The sequence below is a fragment of the Tachypleus tridentatus genome, chromosome 10, assembly GCF_004210375.1.
Source record: "Tachypleus tridentatus isolate NWPU-2018 chromosome 10, ASM421037v1, whole genome shotgun sequence".
Lineage (NCBI taxonomy): Eukaryota > Metazoa > Arthropoda > Merostomata > Xiphosura > Limulidae > Tachypleus > Tachypleus tridentatus.
The window spans coordinates 119,379,718-119,395,115 of record NC_134834.1 but is presented as its reverse complement, the minus strand read 5'-3'; the positions used below and the strand labels follow the sequence as shown (position 1 = coordinate 119,395,115).

The 15,398-nt window shown below is 29.9% G+C and overlaps 1 protein-coding gene across 4 annotated transcripts in view; it reads left to right on the top strand.

Annotated features, from left to right (window-relative positions):
• Nucleotides 1–15,398, top strand: part of LOC143230172 (rho GTPase-activating protein 26-like) — an 86,765-nt gene that overhangs the window by 48,692 nt on the left and 22,675 nt on the right. For all 4 annotated transcript variants that reach the window (XM_076463256.1, XM_076463258.1, XM_076463259.1 and 1 more), the window contains 10 exons: nt 55–116; nt 963–1,025; nt 2,808–2,877; nt 3,974–4,071; nt 6,480–6,517; nt 9,078–9,213; nt 11,628–11,667; nt 12,125–12,262; nt 12,431–12,518; nt 13,405–13,463. In XM_076463256.1, the coding sequence (XP_076319371.1) occupies nt 55–116; nt 963–1,025; nt 2,808–2,877; nt 3,974–4,071; nt 6,480–6,517; nt 9,078–9,213; nt 11,628–11,667; nt 12,125–12,262; nt 12,431–12,518; nt 13,405–13,463 (792 nt within the window). The remainder of the gene's footprint in view (nt 1–54; nt 117–962; nt 1,026–2,807; nt 2,878–3,973; nt 4,072–6,479; nt 6,518–9,077; nt 9,214–11,627; nt 11,668–12,124; nt 12,263–12,430; nt 12,519–13,404; nt 13,464–15,398) is intronic.

The window sequence follows — 15,398 nt, the reverse complement described above, 5'->3', positions numbered from 1 at the left end:
AGCTTATTGGTAAGATCACTGTACTTTGCTTTAAATTTATATTTATTTTTTTAGGACATGAAGTAGCCAAAGATTTCAAGTCTTTCATGACAGATTTGCAGATACGATTACAGAGAGTAAGTATTAGAAATAAAAACAGAAGTTAAGTCTTTATTAGTGATTTGCCATATCATTAAGATACTCACCTGTGTTTTATCCTTCCAATTAGTGGTTTATATCTTATCTTTTCAATGGAGTGTTTATAGAATATATTTAATATGACGTGTTTCGTAAATTAGTTTTGTTTGGTTGTTTATAAGCACAAAGTCAATCAATAGGCTCTGCTTATCCTAGGTATTGAAACCTATTGTTTAGCATTGTAGGCTTAAGAATTGTTGTTGATCCCCTGGGGGAAGCCTTTATATACGTGTGTGTGTGTCCATGGTTGCATGTATGTATATATTTGCTGATCGAAATAGGTTCAGATTAGTTGTGATACAGTTAAAAATACTCCATCTTATTGAGAATGTTAAGGTGTGGCAGGGCCCGATGTTTATGGTGCTCAACTAGGAATTAGAGGGTGGTAGGTTTGATTACTGTCACAAAGCACTCTCACCTTTTCAGTCATGGGACTGTTTTAATGTGATGGTCAGTCCCAATATTCATTGATGAAAGAGAAACCCAAGGAACAGTGACATGTGGTATTTAATGTGTGTCTTTCCGAAAGTCTTGCTTCAATATTAAGGATGGCCAGTGCATATAGCTTTTGACTACTTTTGAATGAAATAATTATAGGAAAGAGTTTGTTTTATTATGTTTTTAAATATATTGATAGATAACTTTACTGTGAATTAGTTAAATAATAGATGGTGTGTGTAATAAAGAATGGCTCACAAGACTCAGTATTTATTAATACAGCTAGAAATTTGTAAGAGGATGTTGACGGAAGGTTGTCTGTTTTAATATTTGAATTTATGTTTCAGACAAGAGACAATTATGATGCCACCACCTGTGAAACGTCTCAGTTAAAGCTTCGAATGCTGGAGGTAGGATTATTATGTGTAGGGTGTACTGTTTAATAAATAAAGTTTCCTTCACTTACAGTGAATGATCTTAACTCAAATGTCACATGAGAACTGTTTTCATGGGCCAAGACTGATACATGTCAATATTATTTTCTTTTATGAAATGGCCACAAAAAACTGTTATCGTGTCCAAGTGACACATATGGAGTGACTAAATAAGAACCATTTTCATGTCGAAGTGACACATATGGAGTGACTAAATAAGAACCATTTTCATGTTCAAGTGACACATATGGAGTGACTAAATAAGAACCATTTTCATGTCCAAGTGACACATATGGAGTAACTAAATGAGAACTGTTTTCATGTTCAAGTGACACATATGGAGTAACTAAATGAGAACTGTTTTCATGTTCAAGTGACACATATGGAGTGGCCACACGAGAACTATTTTCATGTCCAAGTGGCACATATGGAGTGACCACACGAGAAACATTTTCATGTCCAAGTGACACGCATGGAGTGACCACATGTGAACTGTTTTCATGTCCAACTGAGACATTTTGAGTAGCCTTATGAGAATCATTTTCATGTTCAAGTGACACATATGGAGTGGCCATGAGAGAACAGTTTTCATGTCCGAGTAACATGTATGGAGTGGCCACATGAGAACTTTTTTCAAGGACCCTGATTGATATATTAATTAATTTTTGTATGTGGTGTACATTTATTTATAATGTTAAAACTTGAAGAATCAAGATTCTTGGTTTTGTCTTTACAGAATTGATTTTATATTAGTTTGAAGTGAATGTTACTTAGAGATCAATAAGTCATGCTCACTAAACCTGACTGTGCATGGTATGAAACATTTACAAATAATTCAATCTTTTGTTTGTAGTGTGCCACTTGAATACATGTGTATAAATTATACACATGTGTAACTGGTAGTTGTAAAAACATTTTGCAAAATATCCAACATACTGAAGTTGTGAATTAAGGAAGTTAGTTGAATAGCCAAAACATGCTAACTTTGAAACCATTTTTTATATGTAGGTTGGAATGTAGTGTCTAATGTATTCAGTGATTTCTATGTAGAATTGAAGTTGATGCTTGCCTGATCTTTTTGTATATAGTTTAGTTGTTGCTTAATGTATGACCTTTTCCAGGTTTTCTATGTAGGCTGTGATTTATTACCTAATATTCTCCAGGTTTTATATGTAGGCTGTGATTTTTACCTGACAGTCTCCAGGTTTTGTATATAGGTTTTATATGTATACCAGGAATTTGTGTCTGATCTTTTCTACAAAAACACCAAAAAATGTTTGTGTAAACATTGGAATGTCATTAGAACCTAAAGTATGTGTGTTACTTTGGTTTTTTTGTGTAAACATCGGAATGTCATTAGAACCTAAAGTATGTGTGTTACTTTGGTTTTTGTGTGTAAACATTGGAATGTCATTAGAACCTAAAGTATGTGTGTTTGGTTTTTGTGCTTAAACATTGGAATGTCATTAGAACATAAATAATGTGTGTTACTTTGGTTTTTGTGTGTAAACATTGGAATGTCATTAGAACCTAAAGTATGTGTGTTTGGTTTTGTGCTTAAACATTGAATGTCATTAGAACCTAAAGTATGTGTGTTACTTTGGTTTTTGTGCTTAAACATTGGAATGTCATTAGAACCTAAAGTATGTGTGTTACTTTGGTTTTTGTGCTTAAACATTGGAATGTCATTAGAACATACATTATGTGTGTTACTTTGGTTTATCTGTAAGTGCTAGTGCATGAATTTTCTGTTTCTAGAAATACCAAGATCCTGGTTCCCTCAACAAAATGTATACTAGACAGGGTTATTTATTCCTCATGGAAAAGAGTAAGTCCAATGAGAAATATTGTGATACTATATGATGGTATGATATGCTAAAAACATTTAGTTTGTCATAGTGTGGTACAACTACACAGGTGCAGATTAAGGCAGGGACTGTAGCCCTATGCTAGAGCTAAAAAAAACAAACCTGTCACGAGGTTTAGATCTTTTGAACCTTAGCCTTTAGCCACAATTATATGCTTAGTGAAAAAAGGTTAGCTTCACATTCATCTGCTCCTTAATCTGCCTCTGCATGTACATGCATATTTTGTGGGAGATATTGATATGAAGTAACTTAAATAATGAATGTATTAGGAAACATAATTCATGTTTTAAAACAGTAATGAATTCCTTCTATTTTGTATCATGTAGTAGTTAAAATCACTTTCCTTGTATAAAGAAATGAGTGTAACTAAATTATATAGGTAAGGTAAGTAATCTATAAAAAATGTTTTAAATTTACACAGTTATAAAACTCTATAATAACTTAGCAATTTTTCAATTTAAGTTAATAAACTTCAAGTATAGAAAAGTTTTCTTGTATTAAATATGTGTAAATTTTACACTTGTAATTATAAGTTGTTAATTATAAGAATGAGGTTCTTACCTGTAAGGTATGTTACTTCCACAAAGTGTGAGGTTCTTACCTGTAAGGTATGTTACTTCTATAAAGTGTGAGGTTCTTACCCGTAAGGTGCGTTACTTCTTTAAAGTGTGAGGTTCTTACCCGTGAGGTACATTACTTCTGTAAAGTGTGAGGTTGTTACCCGTAAGGTACGGTACTTCTATAAAGTGTGAGGTTCTTACCCGTAAGGTACATTACTTCTATAAAGTGTGAGGTTGTTACCCGTAAGGTACGGTACTTCTATAAAGTGTGAGGTTCTTACCCGTAAGGTACTTTACTTCTATAAAGTGTGAGGCTCTTACTCGTAAGGTACGTTACTTCTATAAAGTGTGAGGTTGTTACCCGTAAGGTACGTTACTTCTATTAAGTGTGATGTTCTTACCGTAAGGTATGTTACTTCTATGAAGTGTGAGGTTTTTAAATCAAAGGTATATACAACAATATGTGTTTGTTATTATGATTTAACACTGTCAACAGAGGCACTGGGGACCACATGGAATAAACAGTTTTGTCAGTATCAAAAAGGAAACAGAAAATTTACAATGATTCCTTACTCACAAACAACAGGGAAAATAGTAAGTTTACTTATATGTATTGTTGTGTATTGTTCATTTAGAAAACAAAATTGCTGGAAAATTTTTCTTGTAAAATTTGAAAATATATGTAAGACCCAAGATATGGCCAGTCTGAGATAATGGTGGTGGTGTACTGTGAATATCTGTATTTAACATTATCTGTAGCATCTGTTACAGATTATGAGAAATGATTACTAATTTACTGAGGTAATGGTGGTGTACTGTGAATATCTGTATTTAACATTATCTGTAGCATCTGTTACAGATTATGAGAAATGATTACTAATTTACTGAGGTAATGGTGGTGTACTGTGAATATCTGTATTTAACATTATCTGTAGCATCTGTTACAGATTATGAGAAATGATTACTAATTTACTGAGGTATTCCTGGTGATGGTGTACTGTGAATATCTGTATTTAACATTATCTGTAGCATCTGTTACAGATTATGAGAAATGATTACTAATTTACTTCTGATCAAAACAAGTTTCTTATTAAGGTCAGAAATAAAAGTTTACTGTGTAATCACCATAACTAATTAAATATGATGTTCATATTGTAGGAAGGATTACCTTTTAGTGTTGGGTTACATCACTATAAGCAACACTGTGGGCACTTGTTCTTGTTTAAAAAATGTAGTAAACATATAAAAAATACACATGGACATGTATTATCTCCTTAAATTAACCTGAAAAAAGTAAATCAAAGGAGGTTTGATACTTAGTTTTACTAAAACTGTCAATATATTCAGAAATCTGTTCTTGTTTGAACATCATCTAATGTAGAGATTAGAAACCTGAAGTACATGGTTTCCTAAAAACATGTTATGTGTAAACATAGTAAATACATTGTAAATAACAATATATCATAATTAACAATATTAACAACATATCATAATTAACAATATTAACAACATATCATAATTAACAATATTAACAACATATCATAATTGACAATATTAACAATATATTATAATTGACAATATTAACAATGCATTATAATTAAGAACATGCTTTTCATGCTGAAAATAGAATATGTCAAATTTGTTCTAATTATGTCTTTAATATAATCTTTTTTACAATACATTGTCATATAACTAGGTTACTTTTCTGGGTTATATATTTACAGAGATTTTAATTTTATTTCACTATGTTCTCTTTTTTAAACATTTCTGTTTTTATATGACTTGATGTTCGATACACCTGACTTCTACTACATGAGATACACCTGGCCTGCTTTACTGTTATAGTTTAGAAAGAACACAAAATGTTAACAACATTCAACTTGTCTGGATCTTGTTATAGTTTAGAAAGTACACAAAATGTTAACAAAATTCAACTTGTCTGGATCTTATTATAGTTTAGAAAGTACACAAAATGTTAACAAAATTCAACTTGTCTGGATCTTGTTATAGTTTAGAAAGAACACAAAATGTTAACAACATTCAACTTGTCTGGATCTTGTTATAGTTTAGTTAACAACATTCAACTTGTCTGGATCTTGTTATAGTTTAGAAAGTACACAAAATGTTAACAAAATTCAACTTGTCTGGTTCTTGTTATAGTTTAGAAAGTACACAAAATGTTAACAAAATTCAACTTGTCTGGACCTTGTTATAGTTTAGAAAGTACACAAAATGTTAACAAAATTCAACTTGTCTGGATCTTGTTATAGTTTAGAAAGAACACAAAATGTTAACATTCAACTTGTCTGGATCTTGTTATAGTTTAGAAAGTACACAAAATGTTAACAACATTCAACTTGTCTGGATCTTGTTATAGTTTAGAAAGTACACAAAATGTTAACAAAATTCAACTTGTCTGGACCTTGTTATAGTTTAGAAAGTACACAAAATGTTAACAAAATTCAACTTGTCTGGATCTTGTTATAGTTTAGAAAGAACACAAAATGTTAACATTCAACTTGTCTGGATCTTGTTATAGTTTAGAAAGTACACAAAATGTTAACAACATTCAACTTGTCTGGATCTTGTTATAGTTTAGAAAGTACACAAAATGTTAACAACATTCAACTTGTCTGGATCTTGTTATAGTTTAGAAAAAACACAAAATGTTAACAACATTCAACTTGTCTGGATCTTGTTATAGTTTAGAAAGTACACAAAATGTTAACAAAATTCAACTTGTCTGGATCTTGTTATAGTTTAGAAAGTACACAAAATGATAACAAAATTCAACTTGTCTGGATCTTGTTATAGTTTAGAAAGTACACAAAATGTTAACAAAATTCAACTTGTCTTGATCTTGTTATAGTTTAGAAAGTACACAAAATGTTAACAAAATTCACGTTGTCTGGTTTTTGTTTTAGTTTTTATGTATAACATTACTAGTGGATAATCCTTTGTCATGGTGCCTGAGAATTTGATATTTTTATTCTTTGTTATAGTCAACAACAGACACACTGATAGTAAAGGAATGTACAAGGTGAGTTTATTTTCTGTTTGTTTACACATTATAAATGTAATCGTTTTCATGTTGATTGAACAGTCACATGAATCATCACTTCTGCTTATTAGTTCATTACGGTTATACTCAACCTGTACTTACTTCAATAGTGATAGGAATTGTTTTGTAATTAGAGTAGCAAGTCTTTTGTCTATAGAAAGTACTGTAGACAACAGTTCAGAAAAGTTGTTACTCTGAATACAGATGATCTGGTGAGGAGCTGAAAAAATGTAGTAATTAGAGAAAAAGGCTTAGGAAAGTTTGCTACCATAAAGACAGGTGAATGGTGTCTTGGAATTGGTGTATTAAATAAACTTAAATTTAATATGTTAAGTAAGCTTGGACTTGGTATATTGTGTAAACTTTGGTGTGTACCTTTTCTGGTATATTAAGTACACTGTGGCTTGGACCTGGTACATTAAGGAAACTTTGACTTGGATCTAGTACATTAAGTGAAATGCAGCTTGAACCTGGTATTTTAAGTACACTGTGGCTTGGACCTGGCACATTAAGTAAATTTAGTCTGGAGTGCATGTGTAGGTAAAGTGTATTTTAGTCTTGATGTCTAACAAAGTTTAACTTAAACTCGGTGTGTAAACCCGTTTGTGATGAGCTTGGTAGAGATTACATGAGATTGTTTACACATTGGCATGTTAAGTATTTATACTGTAACTTTTAATGTTTCATGTGTATCTTCACAAAATTTGGTAGACTTTTAGTAAAGATCACAAATATTTTGTACACAGAAAATCAATTTTTTATTAAAGATTTGTTTGTGAAAATATTGTGTCTGTTTTGTGACTAGTCTGAGTGCGAGGTGAATTTCATGCTACTATTAAAAATCTGTGCTTCATTCCAAAAATCTCAACTATTATTTGTGTAATATCTAAAAGCTTATAAATATATTACAGTGTTTGTTTTCAGTAAAACTGTGCATCTTTTCTGTTATTTTACTTATGGTAGATCTATAAAAGGTTGGTCAATTTGACCAATTTTGTAACCACAAAAAATTGAAATAATGCTAAATTGCCATTTTCTTCTACCTAAAGTGCCTTCAAATTGTAACATGAAACTACATTTGTTTATCATAAGTAATTATAGATTTGTGTCAGTATACATCTCTTTATACATTTTAATTTTCTTTATTGCCCTTTGAACCAAGTCTGACTGTTCTTTACACCATCATAATTTGTAACGTTGACTTGTTGAACATGGGGCTCAAATTCTGATATCCACAAACTACTCTCTGCATGCCTTATGAAATATTTTTATTATATATATTTATTTTATTTTATTTTATGTAATCTAACTTTAACTAACCTAAAGAGATACTAAATACTGCATTTTACATACTTTCATAGTAATAAATAAACATGGAAATAAAGTAATAAGGTACCCACCCAAGTCTTTTTTATTTTGCTGTTGAAGACACTTAACCTTACTTTGTTTGTGCTAATGGTAGTAATGCACTAAATATTTTTTTATTTAATTAAATAATCCACCAAATAACATAGAATAATAACCATTTATAAAGCAGCCAACTGTCATTATTTTTCTGGCTTTCTACCTCTGTAGCAAAATTGTTGCAAATTCATCTAAGCTAGTTGGTATCTTTCCCAACAGAAGAAATTGACAATTGTTTTCTCAGAAAACAGTGTAATATAATACATTAGATGAAAAGTGTGGTTTACTATTGGTTTTATATATATAGCACAGAAGTAATAGTAATAGAGAACAATTTGTAAATCCTGAAAAAAGGATGTGACAAACGAGACTGGTAAGAGAGATTTGATTTTCTGTGTGAAAAATTTGTAATCAAACAAGATTGAAAGCTATAAAAATTGTAGTTTGTCTGAACAATGACAATTTTATTGTGAGTAATTCACATGTTTCATACTTATTGGAGGGGTAGAAAATCAAACAGAGAAGAGGAGAAAATGTCATGTTTCTCACAACAGGTGAAATTCAGGATTTTGAAAATATTGCCTTTTAAAATTAAGATATTAAAATGTACATACTGTTAAAATATTGTTTATTAGTCATACCTTTGTGTTAAACTTATTAGTTTAACACAAACAAAAAGTTTAAATTTTGAATATAACTAAAACTGTGGCATGCCCAGTTAGACACACTTGTTACAAAAGGGTTAAGTGTGCCTTTATACATTTTGAGATTTTACTACATTTCTGTGAACAGTTGACTACAAAGGAATTTTCCTTGCTTTTACTTAATTTGTTGACAGATTTAGCAGCTCTTAAAGATGTAGATTTTCTTCTATTGCATACTTGTCACTTTGATTTGATTTTGTTGTATTATGTAATGTTAACAAACCGAATTATGATGTGTTTTATCTGTTGCAGATGTTTTAATAACTTACATTGTGTGTAAATCTGCATTTTCGTTTTGTATTTTGTATCGAATACTGTTTTTTCTTGCATACGATAAAAACTGAATTAATAAAAATTAACACTAAATTTGAGCTTTGTTATTGTAACGTACACTGTACTATAAATAATTTTGTTTTTATTGTACTCACCAGGCGGATGAGTGAATCGATCGACAAAAGGTTTTGTTTTGACGTTGTGCCGCAAGACCGACCATCTTCATTAACGTACCAGGCACTGTCTGAAGAAGATAGAAGGTTATGGTTAGATGCAATGGATGGGAAAGAACCTGTAATTATATCTGATATCTCTTGTATATGTGTTGTTTTGTTGTGGTAATTCTGTTTGTCAGTTGGAAAGAACCTGTATATATATCTGATATCTCTTGTATATGTGTTGTTTTGTTGTGGTAATTCTGTTTGTCAGTTGGAAAGAACCTGTAAATATATCTGATATCTCTTGTATATGTGTTGTTTTGTTGTGGTAATTCTGTTTGTCAGTTGGAAAGAACCTGTAAATATATCTGATATCTCTTGTATATGTGTTGTTTTGTTGTGGTAATTCTGTTTGCCAGTTGGAAAGAACCTGTAATTATATCTGATGTCTATCATATACGTGTCTTTATGATATTATGTTTCTGTTTGCAGTTGAAAGAACCTGTAGATATATTTGATGTCTATCATATACGTGTCTTTATGATATTATGTTTCTCTTTCTCAGTTGAAAGAACCTGTAGATATATTTGATGTCTATCATATATGTGTCTTTATGATATTATGTTTTTGTTTGTAGATTGAAAGAACCTGTAGATATATTTGATGTCTATCATATATGTGTCTTTATGATATTATGTTTTTGTTTGTAGATTGAAAGAACCTGTAGATATATTTGATGTCTATCATATACGTGTCTTTATGATATTATGTTTCTGTTTCTCAGTTGAAAGAACCTGTAGATATATTTGATGTCTATCATATGTGTCTTAATGGTGTTATGTTTTTGTTCGGTGGTTGAAATAACCGATAAGTATATTTGACGTCTATCATATGCGTGTCTTTATATGTTTCTGTTTGTCGGTTGAAAGAACCTGTAACAGTATTTGATGTCTGTCATATGTGTGTCTTTATGATATGTTTCTGTCCCCTGTTTCTGCCTGTAAGACTAAAAGTAAATACATATACGTATTTATTAAGAACAGTGAAATAATGAATTCCAATTAAAATGAAACATTGCTGTAATACTTTTCTAACTGTTGCATCTCATTGTTACATTTGTTTTTCATGAAAGATTCTTCTTATGTTATTGATAGTTTGAAAAAGTTTCCCTTACCTTTTTTATGGGGCAGGAAGTTTAATGGTGTTTAATAGAACTTTACACTTGTTATGAGAGTTACAAATAAACTTTAATAGAAATGTATCATACTGTATTAAGTACAGTAATTATCAGATGTGATAATATGGATTCATTTTTTTCAATTTTTTACAGTCTGTAACTTGTTATATTTCCTATGCATTAACAACGTTATTAGATTATTAGTTATAACAATGTTGGTGGTTTTTCTAGGTCTTTAAATTTTATATCTGTATAATGTTTAAAAGTGAGTTCGCATTATGCTTTTTGCAACAATAAATTACAAGTTACACATTAGAGCAAAGAAATAAGGAGTAGATTTATTCAATAACTTACACAAAATGGTAAAATATTAATGAGAAAGTCTACATAATAAATTAGAACTATAATTAACATAAAGTATAAATCTACATAATAAATTAGAACTATAATTAACATCAAGTATAAAGTCTACATAATAAATTAGAACTATAATTAACATGAAGTATAAATCTACATAATAAATTAGAACTATAATTAACATAAAGTATAAAGTCTACATAATAAATTAGAACTATAATTAACATAAAGTATAAATCTACATAATAAATTAGAACTATAATTAACATCAAGTATAAAGTCTACATAATAAATTAGAACTATAATTAACATCAAGTATAAAGTCTACATAATAAATTAGAACTATAATTAACATCAAGTATAAAGTCTACATAATAAATTAGAACTATAATTAACATCAAGTATAAAGTCTACACAATAAATTAGAACTATAATTAACATCAAGTATAAAGTCTACATAATAAATTAGAACTATAATTAACATCAAGTATAAAGTCTACACAATAAATTATGAATTAACAGTTGTTGTGTTTTTTAACAAAAAGTAACTTAAACTGTTGTTCACAAATAATGTTTAGTTGACCAAAATTGTAATATTTTCATCTTCAGATATAATAAGGTTTATTGTGATTGGAATTTGTTCTAGATTCTGGAGCTGTATATAGTTTAGTTGTTAGCTGAAGGTTCATGATTTACATTCAGTTGATCTGTATCGTCTGCTGCACACTCTTGTCTCTTATTAGAATGATGATCAAACCTCATTTGATGGTGAATGCTGTCAGTCCAAAGTTACTGACGACTGGTGCAGATAACCCTTGTGTTCTTTTATTCCAAACTTCAGAATACCTAAATTCACAGTAACTCTATTAATTACATAACTGAAAATCTCTGATTTGGTTTATTGTCAATATAAAATAATGCAATTTCCAATTCACTGAAGTTTTGGTAAACTTGACCAGAAATGTTTATAGTTGTATTTATGATTAATATGTCTGTTTTGTTTCACTTCTCTGTAGACTTACTCACAGCTGGGAAAGGTCACTAAACAAGAAGATTGTGAGTAGCATTTTCTATGACTGGTGTCTCCATCTCGAACAGAATCTGTAAAAATGTTTAAAAAATATTATCTTGGTCACCAAAAAAGATAAAAATTAAAATAACCTATTTTAATATATTTACTCACAAGTCAATAATATAATGGCATTTTCTTCTCACAGAATAATTTCTGTTTATGAATTTATTATTTACTTGGAACACAAAGTAAATTCTTTAGATAACTTATATTATTAATTCTGAATTATTCCTTATAGCAAAACACCATCTTCTGAAACTTCTTTTATTGGTGTTTTAAAAGTTCACCTAGCCATGTCTGAAAACTTATTATTAAATATTTAGTATTTTTTTTTAGTGTTTAAATTGAGTATCACAATAGTGTACAGAACTGACTGACATGTACAATGTTGTATGATATAAACAAGTATGTAAATATTTGTTTAATGTTTCTGGTTTGTAGATATTCTTGATGAGGTAGGCTTCAGCTTTGTGAAGAAGTGTATAGAAGTAGTTGAGAAAAGAGGTCTGCAGGACCAGGGAATTTATCGAGTGGTGGGAGTCAACTCTAAGGTGGTACGACTCTCTAAGCTGGCTCTTGGTAAATACATTGCATCTTTAAATAAATGTTTCTTTTGTTAAACATAAAACATTTTCAAAAATTAGGTTTTCAACAAAAATTATGGATCTAATAAAATCTGAAAAGTTGTTAAACATTTATTTGTATAAAAGGACAGTTTTTTCATCTAATTAAATTTTTTATTCATAGATAAAAAACGAAGTGGTAATATCAACTTGGATGATCCTGAAGAGTGGGAAGTGAAGACCATTACAAGTGCACTAAAAAACTACTTCAGGTATTAGATTACTGATTCAGAGTAGTGAAAAACTGCTCCAGGTGTTAGATTACTGATTCAGAGTAGTGAAAAACTGCTCCAGGTATTAGATTACTGATTCAGAGTTGTGGAAACTATTTCAGATATTTAATTATTGATTCAGAGTAGTGAAAAACTGCTCCAGGTATTAGATTACTGATTCAGAGTTGTGGAAACTGCTTCAGGTATTAGATTACTGATTTAGAGTTGTGGAAACTGCTTCAGATATTTAATTATTGATTTAGAGTTGTGGAAACTGCTTCAGATATTTAATTATTGATTCAGAGTAGTGGAAAAATGCTTCAGATATTTAATTATTGATTCAAAGAAGTGGAAAACTGTTTCAGGTATTAGATTACTGATTCAGAGTAGTGAAAAACTGTTTCAGGAATTAGATTCTTGATTCAGAGTAGTGAAAAACTGTTTCAGGAATTAGATTCTTGATTCAGAGTAGGGAAAAACTGCTTCAGGTATTAGATTACTGATTCAGAGTAGTGAAAAACTGCTTCAGGTATTAGATTACTGATTCAGAGTATTGATTACTGTTTCAGGTAATAGATTACTGATTCAGAGTAGTGAAAAACTATTTCAGGAATTAGATTCTTGATTCAGAGTAGGGAAAAACTGCTTCAGGTATTAGATTACTGATTCAGAGTAGTGAAAAACTGCTTCCGGTATTAGATTACTGATTCAGAGTAGTGGAAACTGCTTCAGGTATTAGATTACTGATTCAGAGTAGTGAAAAACTGCTTCATGTAGTAGATTACTCACCTGTGTTTTATGGTTGTTTTTCTGTTCATACTTTGATTTATATTGTAGTTTTCTTGTTTCTTCCAGTTTTGTTATTTATCTCTCTCTTTATTCATAGGAACCTCACGGAACCATTGATGACCTATAAGTTGCACAACCTCTTTATTAACGCTGCTAGTAAGTTTCAACTGAAATATGAAAAAAATCTTGACCGTAAAATAGTTGTGATGTGTTTTTTTTATTGATTAATAATCATCAAATCAGTTTTTATGATATAATTTTCCATCTTTATGTATAGTAAAATTTAAATGAGAAAATATTTTCTCTGAATGTCTTGAATTTAAGCATATGTTTTAGAAATGATCAAATAAAGTTAATTATAAACACAGTTTAATACCGTTCATTGCTATGTTCTCTCCACTTAATATGGTCTTGGATAAACAGAAATTTTCATATTTTGGGTTCTGTTGTTTTGTTATTGTTGGGAACCAATATGGATGTGTATGCATATGTATATATATATTAGTTTGTTATAACCTACAAATAAGCCAAAACAGAAATAAAGTTAAAAATGCTGCATTAATTAAAAAGATCCCAGGTTACAAGCTATTGTGTAGGATATAGAATGTACCCTAGGTTTTGGAGGTGGCTGAATAAGTAGGACCCATATTGTGCTGAGGATGCACTGTCTTATCAGTCTTAACCTCTATTCATCAGTGTCACATAAAGAAATGAAATAAAAGAGTAGCAGTAGATATAAAGCCCACACGACCCATATCTAGATCACCCTTCACTGTCTGTAGACAGTTATGGGAGGGTGACTGCTCTCCAAATTAAAGAAAGAAAAAATAAATTGAAAAATAAAAATAAGGGAAAAGTAAGAAGAATAAGGAGCTACCATTTGTGGGAAGTAAGTTGAAACTTAGCTCTTGAAGTTAGCATTACAGCCCTCATTATGTTAGAAAGGCACTAATTAGTAGCCATGTAAACGAATTATACTAGTATCAAGAGTCCCATTCAATTATCTAAATAAACTAGTATAGCACCCAACCACCACCCATTTATTAAGCCTACTATTATGCTTGTGTGGCAAGGTGTACATTGTACATCCACATAAAGTAGTGCCATGTTGTTAAATGATGTTATTCATAACTAAAAATAGTTATTAGAAATGTTTAGTAAAATTTCTCTAATTTTTATTTCTTTATACTTATTTAATACATTATTATATTTGTTACAGAATAGTTTAATAATTTATTTAAAGTTTCTTTATTAAATCCATTAACTGTTAATGTTTGTTTCAGTATTTCAACATCATTAATAATATATTGTAATTTATTACGTACATTAAAATATCTGAATAACTGCAAAGTTATAATACTTATAACAAAAGGATATGGTACATTATTATTAAAAGAGGATAAACCATAAATTGGAAAAACAAAATATTTTCTTTTATCACAGATATTTACAATGATATCCTTATCAATTAATCTAATTTCTAAATTTAAATTATGTATTTCTGTACTAGATATTGAAGTATTTTCAATTTCTAATTATGCTGGATAAATACTGTTAGTAACATTATTTATTTCAGGATTATTTATACTAATTAAATCATCTATGTATCTGTAAGTTAAGGTAAAAATATTTGGATTTGAGGTGTTTTCAATAAATATATTCTCATAAAGATATAAATTTGCTATACAACTAGAATAGCTAGTTCTCATCGGAACTCCTATTACTTGTTTAAAAACCTGATTATTGAAAATTATAAAATTATTTTTACTTTTCAGTTTTTTTTTCTTCTTTACTTCAGAGATCAGTCACCTTCCCACAACTGTCTGCAGGCAGTGAAGGGTGATAGAGATGTGGGATGTTGTGGGCGTGAGCACCCACATCTCACTCTCTTCATTTCTATTTTAAATCTGTTGCTACTCTTTATTTTATTGCTTTATGTGAGACTGGTAATTGGAGGTGAAGACTGATAGAGTGTATCCCCACTGCAATGTGGATCCTACTTTATCAGTCACCTCCAAAACCTACGGTACATTTTGTATCCCACAATATATGTTGTACCTTGGGGTCTTTTTAATTAGTCCAGCAATTTGG